At 36.1% G+C, this 17,810-nt stretch overlaps 1 protein-coding gene across 5 annotated transcripts in view; it reads right to left on the reverse strand.

Annotated features, from left to right (window-relative positions):
• The window catches only part of NF1 (neurofibromin 1), a 266,110-nt gene that overhangs the window by 134,918 nt on the left and 113,382 nt on the right, over window positions 1-17,810 (reverse strand). For 4 of the 5 annotated variants that reach the window (XM_055317047.1, XM_055317054.1, XM_055317045.1 and 1 more), the window contains exons 15-27: window positions 17,002-17,081; window positions 14,991-15,114; window positions 13,515-13,676; window positions 11,831-12,080; window positions 11,220-11,293; window positions 10,909-10,992; window positions 3,868-4,308; window positions 3,351-3,490; window positions 2,961-3,083; window positions 2,292-2,375; window positions 1,515-1,631; window positions 719-900; window positions 389-600 (exon numbers count right to left, since the gene is read on the reverse strand). In XM_055317047.1, the coding sequence (XP_055173022.1) occupies window positions 389-600; window positions 719-900; window positions 1,515-1,631; window positions 2,292-2,375; window positions 2,961-3,083; window positions 3,351-3,490; window positions 3,868-4,308; window positions 10,909-10,992; window positions 11,220-11,293; window positions 11,831-12,080; window positions 13,515-13,676; window positions 14,991-15,114; window positions 17,002-17,081 (2,073 nt within the window). The remainder of the gene's footprint in view (window positions 1-388; window positions 601-718; window positions 901-1,514; window positions 1,632-2,291; window positions 2,376-2,960; window positions 3,084-3,350; window positions 3,491-3,867; window positions 4,309-10,908; window positions 10,993-11,219; window positions 11,294-11,830; window positions 12,081-13,514; window positions 13,677-14,990; window positions 15,115-17,001; window positions 17,082-17,810) is intronic. The other variant, XM_055317038.1, reaches the window with a different exon arrangement.

Raw genomic sequence — 17,810 nt, forward strand, 5'->3', positions numbered from 1 at the left:
TCCTGGGATTGAGCCCATTCTCCCTCTGCCTCTGCCCCCCCCCCCACTCATGCATGTGTGCACTCTCTCACTCTCTTAAATAAATAAAATTTTTTAAAAGATATATATATGGAGGGATCAGTGTTTAAATGGAATTTTTCAGTGGGACAGGGAAGGAATCTGAGTTTCACCATCAGTATGAGGAATAAGATCCTCATACTTCAGGTAAGAACACTACTCTGAGGTTCCAACTACTTTCCCAAAGCTGAAAACCACTCAAATAATATCTGAAGTTTCTTCTGGCTCTAAAGTTTTAGCAATTCACGCAATAAACATTCCTGGAATGAATAAATTTGGAAGGACCTACTACGTGCCCAGTCCTGGTTCCACACTTCCTCAATGAACTCACCCACTGGGAACACGGGACCACGTTGGCCAGAGCCATGGCTATTGGGAGCTCTCCCTGGTCTCCCATCATCGTCACCAACTCCACCAGCCTCTCAAACCGGTCGGCCAGCACTGTTTCCGCAAGTGTGTCAAATTCTGTGCCTTGTTGGAGGATTTTTGTCAGAACTTCCATAAATGTAGCTCTTGTCTGAAGATCTTTGTGATAACCTAAACCTGATATAGACAGATAGATGTATATTTACTAACATGGCCTGTTGAAGTAATTTTGAAAACCTAGAGAATTGGCATGTGAGACCAGCAATTTCTATATGAAGCTTTCATTTTATCTCACCTATGGAATGCATGAGGCCACTGTCCACATTAGCATTGAGTAAGTTTGACATTGCAAGGACTGTACAGTGCCTCAGTGATGCCAGCCTCCGAGACATGCCACGTTTCCTGCCACCTGTTTGTGCATTTTCATCTTCAACTTCACTACAGTCATTCAATAGGTTCATGAACAATGTGAAATACCTGAGAAATAAAAAGACTGACTCTTACATGGTGAAGGCCACATCACCAGAAAGCTAATCAGATATTCTGGAATCATGACATGTACATCATATGAGTGGTCTTGGGTATCTGCTTCTCCCCAGTCTTGGGGGAATCAGCCAGGGTGGCTCATGATGAAGTGTGCTATGCTGAATATGATTTTATCCTGACAAAGCCAGTATATATTTCATAACATAGGCATGAAACAGACGCAATCTTTCCTGGTCAATGCATCACTTTTAGTGTTTACCATATAAAACTAGTGGTCCAAAGAGTTTAGAGAATGCTATTTTTTTTTTTTTAGAATGCTATTTTAAAGGACTTAGTGAGGTGATCTGGGTTTTACTGCCAATAATTCACTGCTTGGATTATTGTCTTAGAAACACAAAACACAGCTGTTTTCCTAACTCAGTCCTATCATAGGGAATATTGCTTCATGCGTAGGTTATATTTTATAGGCAGCTGCTGATGGCCTTAATACCAAAGAAATGAGATCCATTTTCTAAATATTATCACATTTTCCACTTTGGTTAGATTTTGTTTTGTTGTATGTGGGCTTTGTTTTTTGCTTTGCCTTTCTGGGGACTGAAATTTACTTAAGAAATAACTGTGATTTGGCTTCCATCAATTCCACACCATCTCCTTCCTCCGGCTGCAGTGGAAGACCAGCCAGGAGTGAAACTACTGCTTCCATGCTCGCCTGGTCCAAGTCTCTGAAGAAAGAAAATTTAAAGATCATATAAATTTTTCAGGTTCTTCCACTCCACCTTCCCCTCAAATAAACACCTTCCTAAGAGAACTTTAGGAATTTAGAAACAACCTATTTCATTTAACTGTTTATCAGTACAACCTAAATAATTTCAGTTAACATGCACTACCAGAATACAAAAATATTTCAAGTTAGGGAGATGATGATAATAACTTTCACAAAACCAAGCCTCACAAAAGAAATACACATGAATGATTATTATGTAGTTTGTTGTTTAATTATTTTCTGACATGTGACAGTAAGTATTTACCATTAGAGTAAATGCAGGAAATTACTTTTTAGAAAGACTCAAGCCAAGTAAGTTCCTTAAATATTACCTTTATCAAATTACAAAATAAACAAAGCCTAAGGCTTTATACCTTTTATTTCCCATCAACTATAGACTATCCTTTCTAAATAGACGACTAACTTTCCAAGTAAAACTTTCAGTTAAAAACAGAAAATAAAGACTAATATATATAATTCAAATGCAAAATCTTGATATCCAAAAAACACATATTATAGTAGGCATGGTGAAGTACTTATCAACATCCCAAGTAAACCTGTGAATACTTAATTAGAAGTTCTTCTCTCTCTTTGGATTTTTTTTTTTTTTTTTTTTTACCTTGTAAGACATTTTACATCATCATCTGCTGCCTGGTTGGATGTTCCCATAACCCAGTCTGTCAGGTATTCTACCATCTTATTCCTGCAGAATGGCAGGGGAAAGGAAAACAGCAACAATTCTTTAAGTCACACATACACTTTTTGTCATACAAATATTTTTTAATAATGCAAATAATTTGCCAAATCACTCAGGTGACATGAGAGTTTTATAAATGAGATACCACCACTCCGACTCCAAGCATTGGTGTCATGCGTAGGTTATATTTTATAGGCAGCTGCTGATGGCCTTAATACCAAAGAAATGAGATCCATTTTCTAAATATTATCACATTTTCCACTTTGGTTAGATTTTGTTTTGTTTGTATGTGGGCTTTTGTTTTTTGCTCTGACAGGCAACCAGGATACTGATCTTCCACTGATACTGATTCCCTTAGCCAGGGTATCAGTTTGGAAGCAATTCTTAGCTCCAGTATTATTTAGAAAAAGGGAGCACTGGCATGGGCACAAAGCTTTGGGAAATTTGAAAATACAGGAGGAGAAAAACTGAAATGTAAAAGGCTGCTTTTCCACCCTGCCCCTTCTCATGATAATCAAGTACCTATTATTTTTCTATACTTCATTTAGCAGAAGATTTACAAGACTCCACTTTGCTCTCTTCAGAACTCACCTAAATTTCATCTCTTGACAAAATGAGAGGTCATCTCTCCTCGCCATCATCACCTCGACTAACTGACAGAGTTTCGTTTTTATTTGAATTGCATGGACCATATTCCCAAGCACACGAACATATCTAATTAGACACAGAAACATTCAGGAGAAAAAAAATATCAGATATAAGCAAAAGAGAAGGTTTTCTAAATGTTTTGATCTCTAAGTGAAATGATTAAATATAACTATTAAAGTTGTAGTATTTTTATTTTCATTATAGGAATACATACATAACTTCTGGTTACCTTATTGTCATACTCCAATTTGGGTGCAATAAAGAATGGCAAATTATTTCACTAGTAATTACCAATACTGATGTGTTTCTGTTACATTTCAGTAGAATGCTTACCTGACTAGATTTAACATCATTGTTTCAATGCTAGCTTGCCCCAGGTGTTCAGAGCTGCCTTCAGTATGATTATCTAGTAAGTTCTTCATTATAGCTATGGTTTGCTCCACAAACTGAGTATTGGTGTCAGTCAATAAAACCTATACAAAGAACAAAATACATTTTGGCATCAAAATGCAGACAGACCATACACAGAGTGATGCAAATGTCTGACCTAAATGTCACATACATGCAAAAATGTACCCACAGGCATATATCCAAATAGACACGCAGAGACACTCATACCCATACCCAAGATATTTATAACCCTTGGCACACTCACACATTACTGTTCCCAAAAACTAAAACTGATTCCTACATCAGAGGATTCTTTTTTCTGCAATTTTTCGCCTATTTTTTTAAAAATTGTATGATATTCATGCCAGTATCAAATTAATCAAAAAGAAAAAGGCTTCATTATCAAACAAATCACTCTATTCATAGGGAAGGGTGAAAAATAAAGCAGAGAACACTTTACCTGTCCTTGGGAGTCAAAAAACTTGCTGATGGTATTCTTCAATTTGTTAAATAGCATTGGGTAAAGAGCAGGACTCAATTCTAGACCCACCAGATCCTTAACATTGGTCCGTATTTGAAGTCCCACTTTCTCATGGTTACACACCATTAAGGATAACAGCCGATCCATAAATTTGCTGACAGGTGTATCTGCATTTCCCTCTGAAGACATCACTGAAATCATGGAACCCTTACGTTCACTGACTGGGCCCATGGGTGGGCTATAGGTTGCCAAGCCAGAATTGCTTCTCTGCTGCAGGCACACTCCCCCAAGGGCACAGAGGAAGCCAGTCATGTTGATCCATTCCTGTAGGGAGTCCGTGTCAGACAAATCTATGGATCCTCCTCCACTGACATGAGACATTCGCCTCTTAACAATGGTCTTGTGAAGGCTTTCAGCAGCCTAAACACAAAATTTTTATGGAAAGCATGAATTCAACTTCAACTGGTTGAGAGACATGATAAAATCACTTTATCCAACATTTTTTCCATGACAAAAGAACATTTTTACATTTAAAAAAGCCAAGACTTCACCATTTCTAGTCACATCCAGGTATTTCATTGCCAGATGAGACTTACAGAATGCACATGCAAATCAGATGCAGCTCAGAAAGGACCATATATACTAGGACACCTGGATGGCTTAGTCAGTGAAGTGTCTGTATGCCTTCCACTCAGGTCATGATCCCAGCATCCTGGGATTGAGCCCAATTAGGCTCCCTGCTTAGCAGGGAGTCTGCTTCTTCTTTTCCCTCTGCCGCTCTCCCTGTTTATTCTCTCACTCCCTCTCTCTCAAATAAATAAAATCTTAAAAAAAAAAAGGAACATATACTCCAAGTATTTGCTTGTATCAATTCCTGGACAGAGAGGCAATGTCTATTCTGCTTCAAGGAATATAAGCATTTGGAAATTTTCAACCAAGTAGTATGTGCGCTTATCAGTGATAGTCCAAGTTCAAGTGCTCTAGGACCAGCTGTGCAAACATTGTACTACTATGAACACAGATTCCATGTGGCAAGATGGTAGTAATCAAGCAAAAGAACCACAGCACAGAAAGTAGCTGTAATGAAGGAAGCGCAGAAAGACGAGAAACAATAGAAAAAAAATCAAACTCTACAAGAATCTGAGAAGGAATCTTGAAAAAATCTGATCCTGTTTGTGGAGTACAGACAAGAAAGAAAAACTCTTACTACATATGGCAAAGATTTTTCAAATTCAATTCTCCTTACTCACTGCTTACAAGCTAATACTCATCCTATTACTGAGAACATATCAACCCAAGAAAGAAACATATTAGGGGCATTCTGTGATATAAATGATGTAGAAGTACCACAGCATTTGCCTCTTTATGTATGTTTGTTTTACTGGAAAAATAGCCTTTCTCCCATGAAGGACTGCTTTGAATACAGAACTCCTGAAACTACCATTTTCTTATGGAACAGGCTTTTATTACAGTTGTAGCTAATATCAGAATCAGAATATGGCTATTATCCCTACTGTCCTGCAGCACATTATCCTTTTTTAGGACCTGTATTTTTATGCAAGTTCTCTGAACAAGAGTAGAGACAGAATGCAGCTTGCAACATGATGACTTAATGTGGAACAAGTGAAAGAACCACTGGATAAAAAGGCTTGCTCTGACAAAGAGAGCCTAGACCTTACAATTTATTATTTGTGTCACCTACTTTGTGAGGTTGGCTGGACTAAGATAACAGAGCAACTTCACACCTGCTATGAGTTGTGCAATAAGGAATTTTTGGTATCAGACACAGAAATGTCCATTGCAAAAGAACTTGCAAGCTAGCTTATAACCAGCAATGTGGTAGAGCATATATTTAGACGAAATTTACATACCGAGATTATTAAACAGTGCCACGGGATTTTTTTTTTAGCAGAAGAAAGGCAACTGAGTACCAAGCATATTGACTGCATGTGGGCTGCAGCAGTGCCAAAACACTGTAATCAGTATACAAGTGACTTATTTCCTTTATTTGTTAAGAATTTGGATCTAGTACCACTTAGACATCTCTTTAATCCAGTCTTAACTCTTGAGCCAAATGTTCATGCTGAACAAACATTATACTTGGCATCAATGTTAATTAAAGCATTATTTTTAAAAAGCATTATAGAACAATGCAATAGCAGCTAAGGCTCAGTTATCTAAACAACAGAGTTCCTCTGTATCTTTATTAAATATTAAGTTAAATAAGAAAGAGGAAGAAAAGCTCAGAAGAGCAGCTCCAACACTTCAGTCACCTGCAGCTAGTCCTTAAAGTATTGATAATAGTGTTACCCATCAAAATGGAGTCAGTGACTTAAAATGGATGAACTTATTAATAGACCCAAACATGTGGAACAGTAACTTTCAGATGCAGAGGAATCCATGTAGAAAGTTCTGATGAAACTGCCAATCGTGGTAAAGATGAAAGCAGTGGTCCCGGTAGCAGTAGTGGGCAGAGTGATGGACCTAGAAATGAGGTGAATTCTAGCTACACAAGCCAGTCCACTGGGAGCCCTAGGGGTGAGGTACAGTCAGAAGACACTGCAATATTAAAACACTTAAAGAAAATGAAGATGATAATCATGATCATAATCTTCCTAAAAGTATAGTTCTTCAGAAAAGAAAGTTAGAATATCAATCGCTTAGGCGATTCCCAAGGCCCGTTAGAAAAAAAAAGGGGACAAGTGACAGAATCAGAAAGGACCTAGTTTTTAACACTGAGTCAGTGCCAACAGTAGATAATCAAATACAAATGCTAGATGCCTGTTCACTCTCCAAACCCAGAGTGTGGTATTTCAGGGGAAGTTAAATACTGCTCATATAGTACAAGCATCTCAAGAATCTTATATTACACACTCTGATGACTTTCTTGGGGAGACTTCTGGGATTGAAGCATTTAATTGTCCACATTTTATTGGTCCCTAGTGTCGCCACCACCACCGTCACCACCACGATAGGCATATTGTTGATGATATACTGAGTGCAGTTGATACAAGTCATAGTAGCTCCCAGATCAGTGTAAAATAAGAAAAAAATATGGCAGACTCTGATGAAGAACCTGGATGTGAAAAGCAGCTAGTTCCGATTCATTCACATGCAGAAACTAACATCTTTTCTCCATTAACATCTTCTCAATTCAGCATCCCATTTATGTCTTAGTCAAGGACCTGCAGTTCATAAACATCAATCCAACAGTGATGCTCTAACAGACATTAATTTGGATAACGTTTGCAAGGAAGGAAGCACTTTATTGTGGGATACAGTTCTTCATATCATTAATTGATATGATTCAATTAATCTTTGTGAAGGATTAAAAAATGAAGCAGAGAAACTTCTCTGTTGCTTCATATGTTGGTTTACAGACCACATCAAGTGAGATTCACTGAAGGCTGCCTTGAAAATTTAGGCAACAACAGGTAAAGAGGAATTTTTTACATGGTAGTCAAAGTTCATGTTGTATATTTTTATTGACCAGGTGTGGTGAATTCACAGCATTTAATGTAGTATCATCAACCTGTGCTTTAGTAATTAGTTTTCACAACAGGTTTAAAGACTTTTCTCTCACAAGGTTCATACTTTATCACTCAGCCTCACTTTTTTCAGCACTTCTTGGCACTCCTGATTAACTCCCCTCCAACAGAAACAATAATACTTAATCTCTTCTTGTCTTTGGGGACACAGTAGTGATTACTCTGTTTTCAAATTACAGTTAAATGTTCTTGAACTCTGTCATATTATATATTAAAAAGATTAAATAAGTTAAAATTGAGCTGAAATAGAAACATTTTGATAGGGCAGCCCAGGTGGCTCAGCAGTTTAGTGCCATCTTCAGCTCAGGGTGTGATCCTGGAAACCCGGAATCGAGTCCCACATTGGGCTCCCTGCATGGAGCCTGCTTCTCCATCTGCCATTGTCTCTGCCTCTGTGTGTGTATGTGTGTGTGTGTGTGTGTGTGATGAATAAATAAAATCTTTAAAAAAAACATTTTGATAATGGCATTCTTCCTCTGAGTGGCTCTTTTGTGTCTTGACTTCTGCAGTCCATAAAGAATTAGGTTAGTGTTTTTCTCTAGTTTGAATTCTGCTGCTTATTTATATACTCCTTAAGGGGGTTCAAACGGTTACTACAAGTTTCTTGCTTTTCAGATCTATTCCACTGATATAATTTCACATTTCCCTTAATAATGTTCCATTCCCTTGCAAAGTGAATTCTATTAGTAGTTGAATACGTTATATTAGAGTAATATAATGTTTTCAGGTTACCTCTGCCCAGGCCTGATATAAATCTGATTTTAATGAATATTTAAATACTTCAAAAATTTTTTTACATAATTAGATTAGAAAAAGTATATGCAATATTTTACTTTCTGCTTTGGGTCTTAAAAGGGCTCTAATTTGATAACCACCAATAGAAAAACTGTTCAAGTAGGTATAAGAAACCATTAATAGATCTCTGTTAGTGAATCCATTTGGCACATATTCTCTAAAAGAAATTCTTTATTTTTTTTAAGTTTTTATTTAAATTCCAGTTAGTTAACACATAGTGTAATATTAGTTTCAGTAAAATGAATGCTTTTAATGACTGGATGATAGTTATCTTTTAAAAATCTTTGTGAAACCACCAGTTTATTCAATAGTTGTTGTACCAATTTATATTCCCCATGGATGTATCTGCATACCCTATTACCCACAATTCCACTGTTATGTACTCTGCAGAAATACATCTAGATGGTCACCAAAAGACACATTCAAGAAAGTTCACAGAAGAAATATTCAAAATAACAAAATTCTTTGAATAGCTATCCAATGCCCAAAGAGAGTAGGAAGGAAAATTAAATTGTGGACTGTGTGTTGAATGAAATACCTAGAGCAGTAACAGTGAATGAACAACAATGTTATGGAAAAGCATGGATGAGTCTCACAATGTTGAGAGAAAGAATATGTAAGAGACTATATCTCTAGCACTCCATTTGTATCAAGCTTACAAACAAGAAAACTATTGTTATTTAGTAGTCAGCATAATGGTTATTCTTGGGTTGTTAGTGATTGGAAATGGGACATAACAAAGGTTTTGATGTGCTGGTAATGATTTACTTCTTGATGTGGGTGCTGGCTACACAGGTATGTTCACCTCCTATTATTTTGCACTATTGCTCAGATTTGTACATGTTCTTATATGTATATGTTATATTCCAGTAAAAACTGATGTGAAAGATGAAAAAAGTAAGTCCAAACCTAAGATTATCATATACATTTTTTAAGAGCCACTAGTATATTTTTGTCATAGACTAGTATACCAACCAACAGTAACAAACTTCTTTGAAAAAGCTTTGGCTAACATGAACAAACCTTGCAAACATTATGCCAAGTGAAAAAAAAAATCATATTATGTGAAATGTCCAGAACAGACAAATCTACAGAAAGCAAACTGGTGGTTCCCAAGCGTTGGCAGGGTGTGGGGTGGTGGTGGGGAGATTAGAGAATGATAGCTCATGGGTATGGGTTTTTTTAAATTGGGGTGATGGTTGTGGAACTTTGTAAATACACTGTTTTTGTCTTGCTTTTTCATGGTCCAGGATGCCAGCTGAAGTTGTCAGCACAATGAAACCAAACTGGCAGGATGGATGCAGATTATTCTGCCATTCTTCTAGATCTCTGAGTTGTACATCAAATCTAGGGCTGATCACTCCACACTTGTTTAACATCTACCTGTGAGGTTCACAACATTTTCCCAGCTCTGTGGTCATCAATGATTTCAAGCTCACCAACGTAACCATGCTTCATCATCACAGTTGGAAACTAGACAATGACTTTGGAACATGGCCTAAGGAAAACCTGTGCCTCTCTTTACAGCACAGTTGATGCCAGATGTTCATGTATACCATTATGGCGGCATGGAAAGGTGGCAGAAAGTGAACTGTACATTTTAAGTGTGCAAATTGTGTCATATGCAAATTATATCTCAATAAAATGTTACCTCCCAAAAAACCTTTCATCCTAAGGCCACATGTCCTCTCCAAATGACATTAGGTACATATTCTTGCTTTACAAAAACATAACTTTTTTTCTCTTGTTCTAATTAAGAATGACAAGAAAAAAGCAATGGGAGGCTTTAACATCTAATTATAATGAGAGCAATATGGCCATTACAAATCAAATATACACAAATGCAATTATTAATTTCTGGGGTAATAGATGATAATAGTTGGATGAAATGTCCAAAAAAATTTTTTTTGAATTTCACTTAACCTAGGAGTTCAGTCTTCTGCCCACCAGATCCCTTAATTAAAATACCAAATGAGGGATGCCTGGGTGGCTCAGCACTTGAGCGTCTGCCTTTGGCTCAGAGAGTGATCCTGGAGTCCTGGGATTGAGTCCATCGGGCTCCCTGCATAGAGCCTGCTTCTCCCTCTGCCTGTGTCCCTGCCTCTGTGTGTGTGTGTGTGTGTGTGTGTGTCATGAATAAATAAATAAAATCTTAAAAAAAAAAAACCTAACTGAAATAGTAAAATGTAGTTTCAATTTTAATGTATTTTCTCTACCTTTGTCGTCCCTTTCCTGAAAATTCCACGAAATACTCTGATGGAAAAGTAAAAAGAGTAGTAAAGAGGATAAGGGAATGGTCCCTACCATAAATCATCTCTAGCTCATGCTGGCCAGCATTTCTGTAATAATGGCAACACTGGTATCTGTGTTGTCCAATGCAGTATAGCAAATGGCCACATGTAGCTAATGAGTCCTCAAAATGTGGTTACTGTATGACTGAGCAACTCAATTATAACTGTATTTAATTTTAATTAATTTAGATTTTCATTTAAACTTAAAAAAATCACATGTGGCTGGTGGCTACCATATTCATGCAGTTTCAGATGAACCACAACTAAATAATAGTCTTACGACAACTACATACATATTATACTAACAGTGACTCAAAAGATTATTGGAGTGAAATACCTATGTCTAGCAGATCAGTTAAAAGACAAAATCAACTTTACAAACTCACCTGGCCATCTTCCATTTTAGCTTTGGGGTAGTTGAGGATTAGTTTTGTAGCTTGTTCCCACTTCGCATGTGTATCTTCCCAAGCCTAAAATGAAGATAATTACCACTTGAAAGCAACTTTAAACCTAGAACTAAAAATCAATCAGCAAGAGACAGGTCTCAAACTTGGTACATATTATAGTATCCTACTTGTAATACGCACATATCTTCGATTTGCTTCAAAAACTATTTCTGGTCATACACACATGACCTGAGCCTTCTACATTTGTGGATGGGGGCCTGGGAGGGTTGGTGCTGTTGCTAAGGGCATACCTCGGTATTTCCTGCAGTGGGATGCTCAATGCGCCTTAGTAGTGCCATCACTCTTTTCTGAAGTGCTGCTCTTCCTAAGCAAAGACAACAGCAAATCAACTCATTGCACTTAGAGCCCTGCTTGCCAAGGGAGAAGCTGGCAAGCCCAACCCATAAGGCAGAGGAGGAGGAGGAGCAGAATCAATGCTTCAATGATAAAAGTGAACACTTCCTTTCACCAACCTCACATGAAAGGTATTTAACTTGGACTCTACAATGTCCACAGCGTAAAATCGATATTCCCATCTGTAGCTACTCAAAACATGTGCCACCGTCTAAAACTTCACTATATATAGTTCAGCCATAGTAAATTATAAAATTTGTAACTGACAGCAATTTATAATGCCGGTTTTTAAACAAATATACCACATATTAAAAGCTCAGTATCAAGTTAACGATTTATTTCAAATGCTATTTACTTTCACCCTATCTTGTGTAGAAAAGGTTTCAGGTAAGCGATTTGAATTAATCCTATAAATTTACAAAGTAGTTCCTACATTCCTAGCACAATTGGATGTCATTGATTCAAGGCAAACTGAACAAGAGGAAGAAAAAACATTACCCACATTTACCTGTTGACATCATATTGCTGACAGAGGCAAATTCCATAAATGTGTTATAGTTGGGCAAGAAGTTGTGCACCGACACTTCATCCACCCCACACCGGATATCTGCTTCCTCACAAAGGTGACGGAAACAGGACATGGCAACCAGAACAGCTTCAGTGTCAGGGCTCCATAGAAACATGTACAGGGCCACTTCTAGTTTAGTCTGAGCTTGTCGGCATATTGGCGGAGTACTGCTGCACCCTGCTGCACTATCCTGAGAGTCAGGAATGGGAGGCATTATGTTTGCAATGTAGGTAATTTTATTTACAAAATCCAACAATACAACAAACTATATACCATGTATGTCTGCATACAATAACCCACAAAAGCTTTCCCTTGCATCGTAACAGGAATCTTCAAACTCCTCAGTATCTTGTCTGAATGAGAAATGAGATTTGAAACAACATCATGCTAGTATTTGTCCAATTTCAAATCAAACAGATATTTGATTCCAGATTCTAGAAATGCAGATTGAGCAAACACACACAAGGAAGGTACCCACAGCATACATCTACTGAATGAAAAATGCAATGCATTTCCAACTCAAATTATAAATGACAAAGGGAGTAATAAGAAATTCTATCTACCTACTGAGGGCAAGAAATAAAGTAAACACTGCAGTAAGTACTAAAATGAGGGCACAAACAAGAACTAAATATTGCTATAGAAGATATACTTGATTCCGGATTACATACTCCAAAAGAAATCCTCATTTACAAAATGAATATAAATTCTGCAGTTAACACAGACAACAGTAAACACTATACTGCTTACTTGTTATTTTGTCCTCAACAGAATGTTATACTGAAAATTAGGGATAAAAAAGCTTTGGTCTGTACTTCATGATTTTCAAGTCTAACAATATAATGCCAATGGTTACAGTGGACCAGCAAGATCTTCTGTGGAAAATCAGTCTAATCAAGATTCCTGCAGACTATATAATGGCAACGATTAAGAAAGACAACCTAACCCTACAATAAGACATAGTACTGACCTTCCCATGAAAAAAGCAAACTGATATTCATCTCCACTGATAAGGATTAAAGAATGTACGTACTCTCTAGATTGGGAGCTGCATACTAAATGCCAAAAACAGTGTTTTTAACAGTAAAGATACCATTAATAAAAAGTTTGGTCTGTAAAAGAAACTCTTTTGTAATGATTTGGTATTTTCACTTGTAATTTTTTAAAAGGAAACATGCACACAAACAAAAAACACAAACACTTATCTATAACATCAAGCAAAATGCTTTATATCTCCTGGTAAATTTGTATTTTTGGTAGTTGGTACAACTTTTAAACTTCTGGGATATGAATGGTCTTCTTTTACATAGAGGTTTGTAATAATTTTAGCTAACAACTACAGCCTGTAATTGCCAAATAACCAAGTACTCTTTACACATCAATCTCATTTAATCCTCACAATTCTGGGGCATAAATTGTTATTATCCCCATTTTACAGGTGAGGGACTGGGTCACAGAGATGTTATGAGTTTGCCTAAGGTTCCACAAAGAGTAGCAATGGAACTAGAATCTAAGCAGTTCTTTACTATATTATCTAGCTGAAATTTACCAAAGTTCATTCAGGAAAAAAACTATACAGCATAGATGACAATGATACAGAAAAACTACAAAAGTAGCTGTTTACCATGGATGAGTTTCCTTTTCCCTTCCGGAGAGAGGCTCCAGGAGTACAAGAACGTAGTAATTCTTCATGATCCATGGACATCTGACTAGTAGTTCCACTTGAAGGAACATCACATCCTACCCCATAAAGGAAGAGAAAGTGACAGGAACTTCTATCGGCCTGCTAAAGAGAAAAAATAAGTAAGCCTTTCTGATGCACTGACAACCAAGAAAAATAAATACATAATACAAGCTCTCTTCCTGTTTGAGGCTATCCTGGAAAACCTCTCATCCCAACTCATACCCCTTACCTTGAACAATATGCAATAAAACCCAGTAGTGCAAATAGTTTGTTCAATATCTTTGAAACTCCCCTTAGCTTTTTACCCTTCAAATCATCCAAAACAAGATTCTAGAAATACAGAATTAACATTTCTAGATCTAACATGGACACAAGTAAAACATAAAACATCAACAACATATGAAAAATATAATGTACTTCTGAGTCAATTACGAATGACAAAGATTTTCTCCCATAAGATTTCATCCTGTGTCATGTCAGGATAATTGTAAACAGACTCTTTTGAGATTACATTCCTTTGGATGAATAATTAACACTGGCTTATATGCCAAGTATGTTACAAGGGTAACTTTACTGACCAGACAAATACAGATTACTGTATTACTAACGCTTATACTCTGGAGAATTACCACAGGCAAGGGTATGAAACCCTGGAGTCTGCTCAGATGCCAACTCACCATTAGTCCATGTGTAAACAAAGAAATTTAACAAGCTGCATGGTACACTGAAAAGCATGAGTTTAATACGTTTGAGATTTTTTTGTAGCTATGATTCCAGAAATAGGTAAAAATTCATTGGATCAAGTATTCCTGAAATTATGCCATAATAGAAAAGAATTCTAATTGACTATAGAAACTTTATAAAAGAAATATAAAGCTCTTCTCTAACCCCCTAACACTCTGTCCCCATATTTTAATAGTTCAGAATTAAAACTTTTCACTCAACCCTAAGGAAGAAAACTCAGATATTCGAAGAGGTGAAACTGTTATGGAAGGAATATAAATAAACTTAGATGAAACACCCTCAACCTCTTCCCTTCAGTTTCTTGATAGATACCATTCTCTGGACTAGCCTAAACCATAACACATAAGGGCTCCAGCCCTATGCACAAACTTAAGATGGAATATGTTTCTCAATCTAATTTCGTTATAGCAGCCCCATTCCTCCTAGACCTAGATCTCACAGAGTCCTGCTTAACTAGAATTTATCAGGATTGCAGCTCTAAGGACAAAGGCTCAGAATATTTTTAAAATGTTAACTTGTCAGTCATCATCTTCTGGTACATATATTTCCTTTGAAGACTTTGTAGACAGGAAGAGCTAACATTAAGACTTAATTTAGCTAACATACATCTCTTTAATCTCTACCGATTATCCCCCATATATTCTTCCATTTTAAAGATGTCATTTTGCTTACCTTATTTTTAAGAAGAAATTTATTCCTGCAGATCAAAATCTCCCTCAACCATTTGAGAATTTCTGTGCTACTAAGCATCTGATGGCTAGTTAATTTCTTGCAGATGTAAAAAAGCATTTGAGAGCTGCAATAACATAAAGTTCACTGTTAGCAGTATCGTCAATAAATAACCTCAATAAATAACCTCAAAATACGTAAGAATGACATTCTCTTATAACAGATACAAGTTGAGAGAAGCTAGGATTTTAGAAAAATGGTTATCAAAATGTTAACAGTATGATAATCAAAGGGAATTAAGTCTACAGATTATGTTAAAAAAAACTCTAAATCCTCTAACCCCCCAAACTCCCAGTTGTGTCATCCATTTATCTTTGCAGAAGACTCAAGAAGAAATGACAGACCACGCACACAGCAGACTGTACGTAAACCCAGTGCTCTAAAGCAGGGATCTGAAAACAACTGCCTATAGGCCAAATCCAGTCCTTATTTGCTTTTGTAAATAAAGTTTTAGTGGAACATGGCCATACTTATTCATTTACATATCACGTCTGGTAACTTTCATGCTCCAATGGTGGAACCAAATAGTTCTGACGGAGACTATCTGGCCCACCAACACTACAATATTTACTACTCCACCTTTTAGAGAAGTTTGCTGATCCCTACTCTACAGCCACACTGTCCAATACAGTAGCCACTAACCAGCCACATGTAGCTACTAAGCATTTAAAATGTAGCTTGCCCAAACTGAAATGTGCTGTAAGTATGGAATGCAAGCAAATTTTGATGACTGGGTAGCTCAGTGATTGAGCATCTGCCTTCAGCTCGGGGCATGATCCTGGAGTTTCAGGATCAAGTCCCACATCGGGCTCCCCATGGGGAGCCTCATCTCCCTCTATTTCTATGCTTTTCTCTGTGAATTCTCTCATAAATAAATAAATAAATTTTTAAAAATCTTTAAAAAAATTTTTTGAATACTTAATGAAAAAAAGAATGTAAAATATCCTAATAACTTTCATACTGATTGCATATTAAAATAATTTCTAAATGTACTGGGTTTAAAAATATTAAAATATTACCTGCTTATTCTCTGTAATGTGGCAACTAGAAAATTTTAAATTACATATATGATTACTATCAAATCACATTATATGACTAGCAAAGAATACTGCTCTGTGTCTAGGATTTAACTCAGCTGCCAGGTGACTTAGTGCACCTACCTCTATGACAAGATAATGACAAAACCTCAGGCTTAGACATTCCCATCCTTTCAATATGTTACCTTTGTGCTCTTTAAAATATAATTTATATAAGCTAGGAAATAAATTATAAAACTATATATTTTTACCTTTTAGGCAGATATTATTAATTCACTTACACAAATCACTGGTATTACAGGTTATTTATAAAGACCATAGTTTTATAAACACATTATTAACATTACACAGTTTTAACATTATAAGCTTATAATAAACGATTTAAAATACAGTTGTACTACACAGAAATCTGAAACAGAAAAGAACACAAGTAAGAGTATTTATGGCTGGGTAATAAAATTAAGCACAATTTAAAAAATTTACGTTCTAAATTGCTGTGACAGCAATTCTTGCAGTTATTTTTTTTTTCATTTTTATTTATTTATGATAGTCACACACAGAGAGAGAGAGAGAGAGAGAGGCAGAGACACAGGCAGAGGGAGAAGCAGGCTCCATGCACCGGGAGCCCGACGTGGGACTCGATCCCGGGTCTCTAGGATCGCGCCCTGGGCCAAAGGCAGGCGCTAAACCGCTGTGCCACCCAGGGATCCCAATTCTTGCAGTTAAAACAAGTAATCTAATTAATAATTTTAAGCCAAAAAATAGTAGTAATAATTTTAAGCCAAATAAAATATAAAATCATAAAACCTCTGCAAATAAAATTTTATAATAAACCAAGTACCACAGAGTTAATATCTAAACACAAAAAATAAACACAAAATAAAATCTTGAATTGAAAAATAAAAGTACATACATACCTAATCTCCCAAAATGTTTCTACAGGAGCATCAGGATTCCACAAATCAATGCTATCTAACTGATGAAGAACCAGCAAAGCCTGAATTTTAAAAAAGAGAGAAGAGTTACTCAAAAGTTTTTTTTGGTAAATGTAACACTGTAATACTTATTTTACAAATGCTAACAAACCAAGCTATTTAATTGTAGACTTAACACACAGTATAAGGCAAAGGAGAAAAACTCTGAAGAACTCAAATCTCTAGGGAATAATATATGTAGAATCAAATCATATTATTTCTATTAGTCCTACTTTAAATGCCATACTGGGATATAATTAAATGATTGATGAATTCAGAGGAGCAATATAGACATGTAAAAACTACTTTAAGATATAAACTAAGTAATTTCAAGAAGTGTCAAAGAACTCAATGGAACAAAAAAAAATGCCTAAGTAAGGAGAATTCACCAAAATTAATACACACAACAATATTTTTCTTCAAAGCCAACAGATAAAGCAGAAGTTATCTTCCTCACCACAAATTCTTTTGGAACAGAAAAGATCAATTATTTCCAAAAACAAGAGAGAAAAGAAGAGCACAATAGGCTTCGCAATTCATTGCAGATTATTCATTGTTAAATATTACAATTAAAAATAGAACTGAAATTGGATTTTGGTTTACAGAACAGTAACAGGAATTAAGCAATTTACTTAAAATATACAAACAAAAACATACAAAACAAGCTAACATACAAAAACACCATTATTAAATAAATAAAAACCATCAAAGTATAAAGTGGAAAAGACAAGACTCCTCCTTGAAACCTGCCC

The sequence above is a fragment of the Nyctereutes procyonoides genome, unplaced genomic scaffold (assembly GCF_905146905.1).
Source record: "Nyctereutes procyonoides isolate TBG_1078 unplaced genomic scaffold, NYPRO_anot_genome, whole genome shotgun sequence".
NCBI classification, from domain to species: domain Eukaryota; kingdom Metazoa; phylum Chordata; class Mammalia; order Carnivora; family Canidae; genus Nyctereutes; species Nyctereutes procyonoides.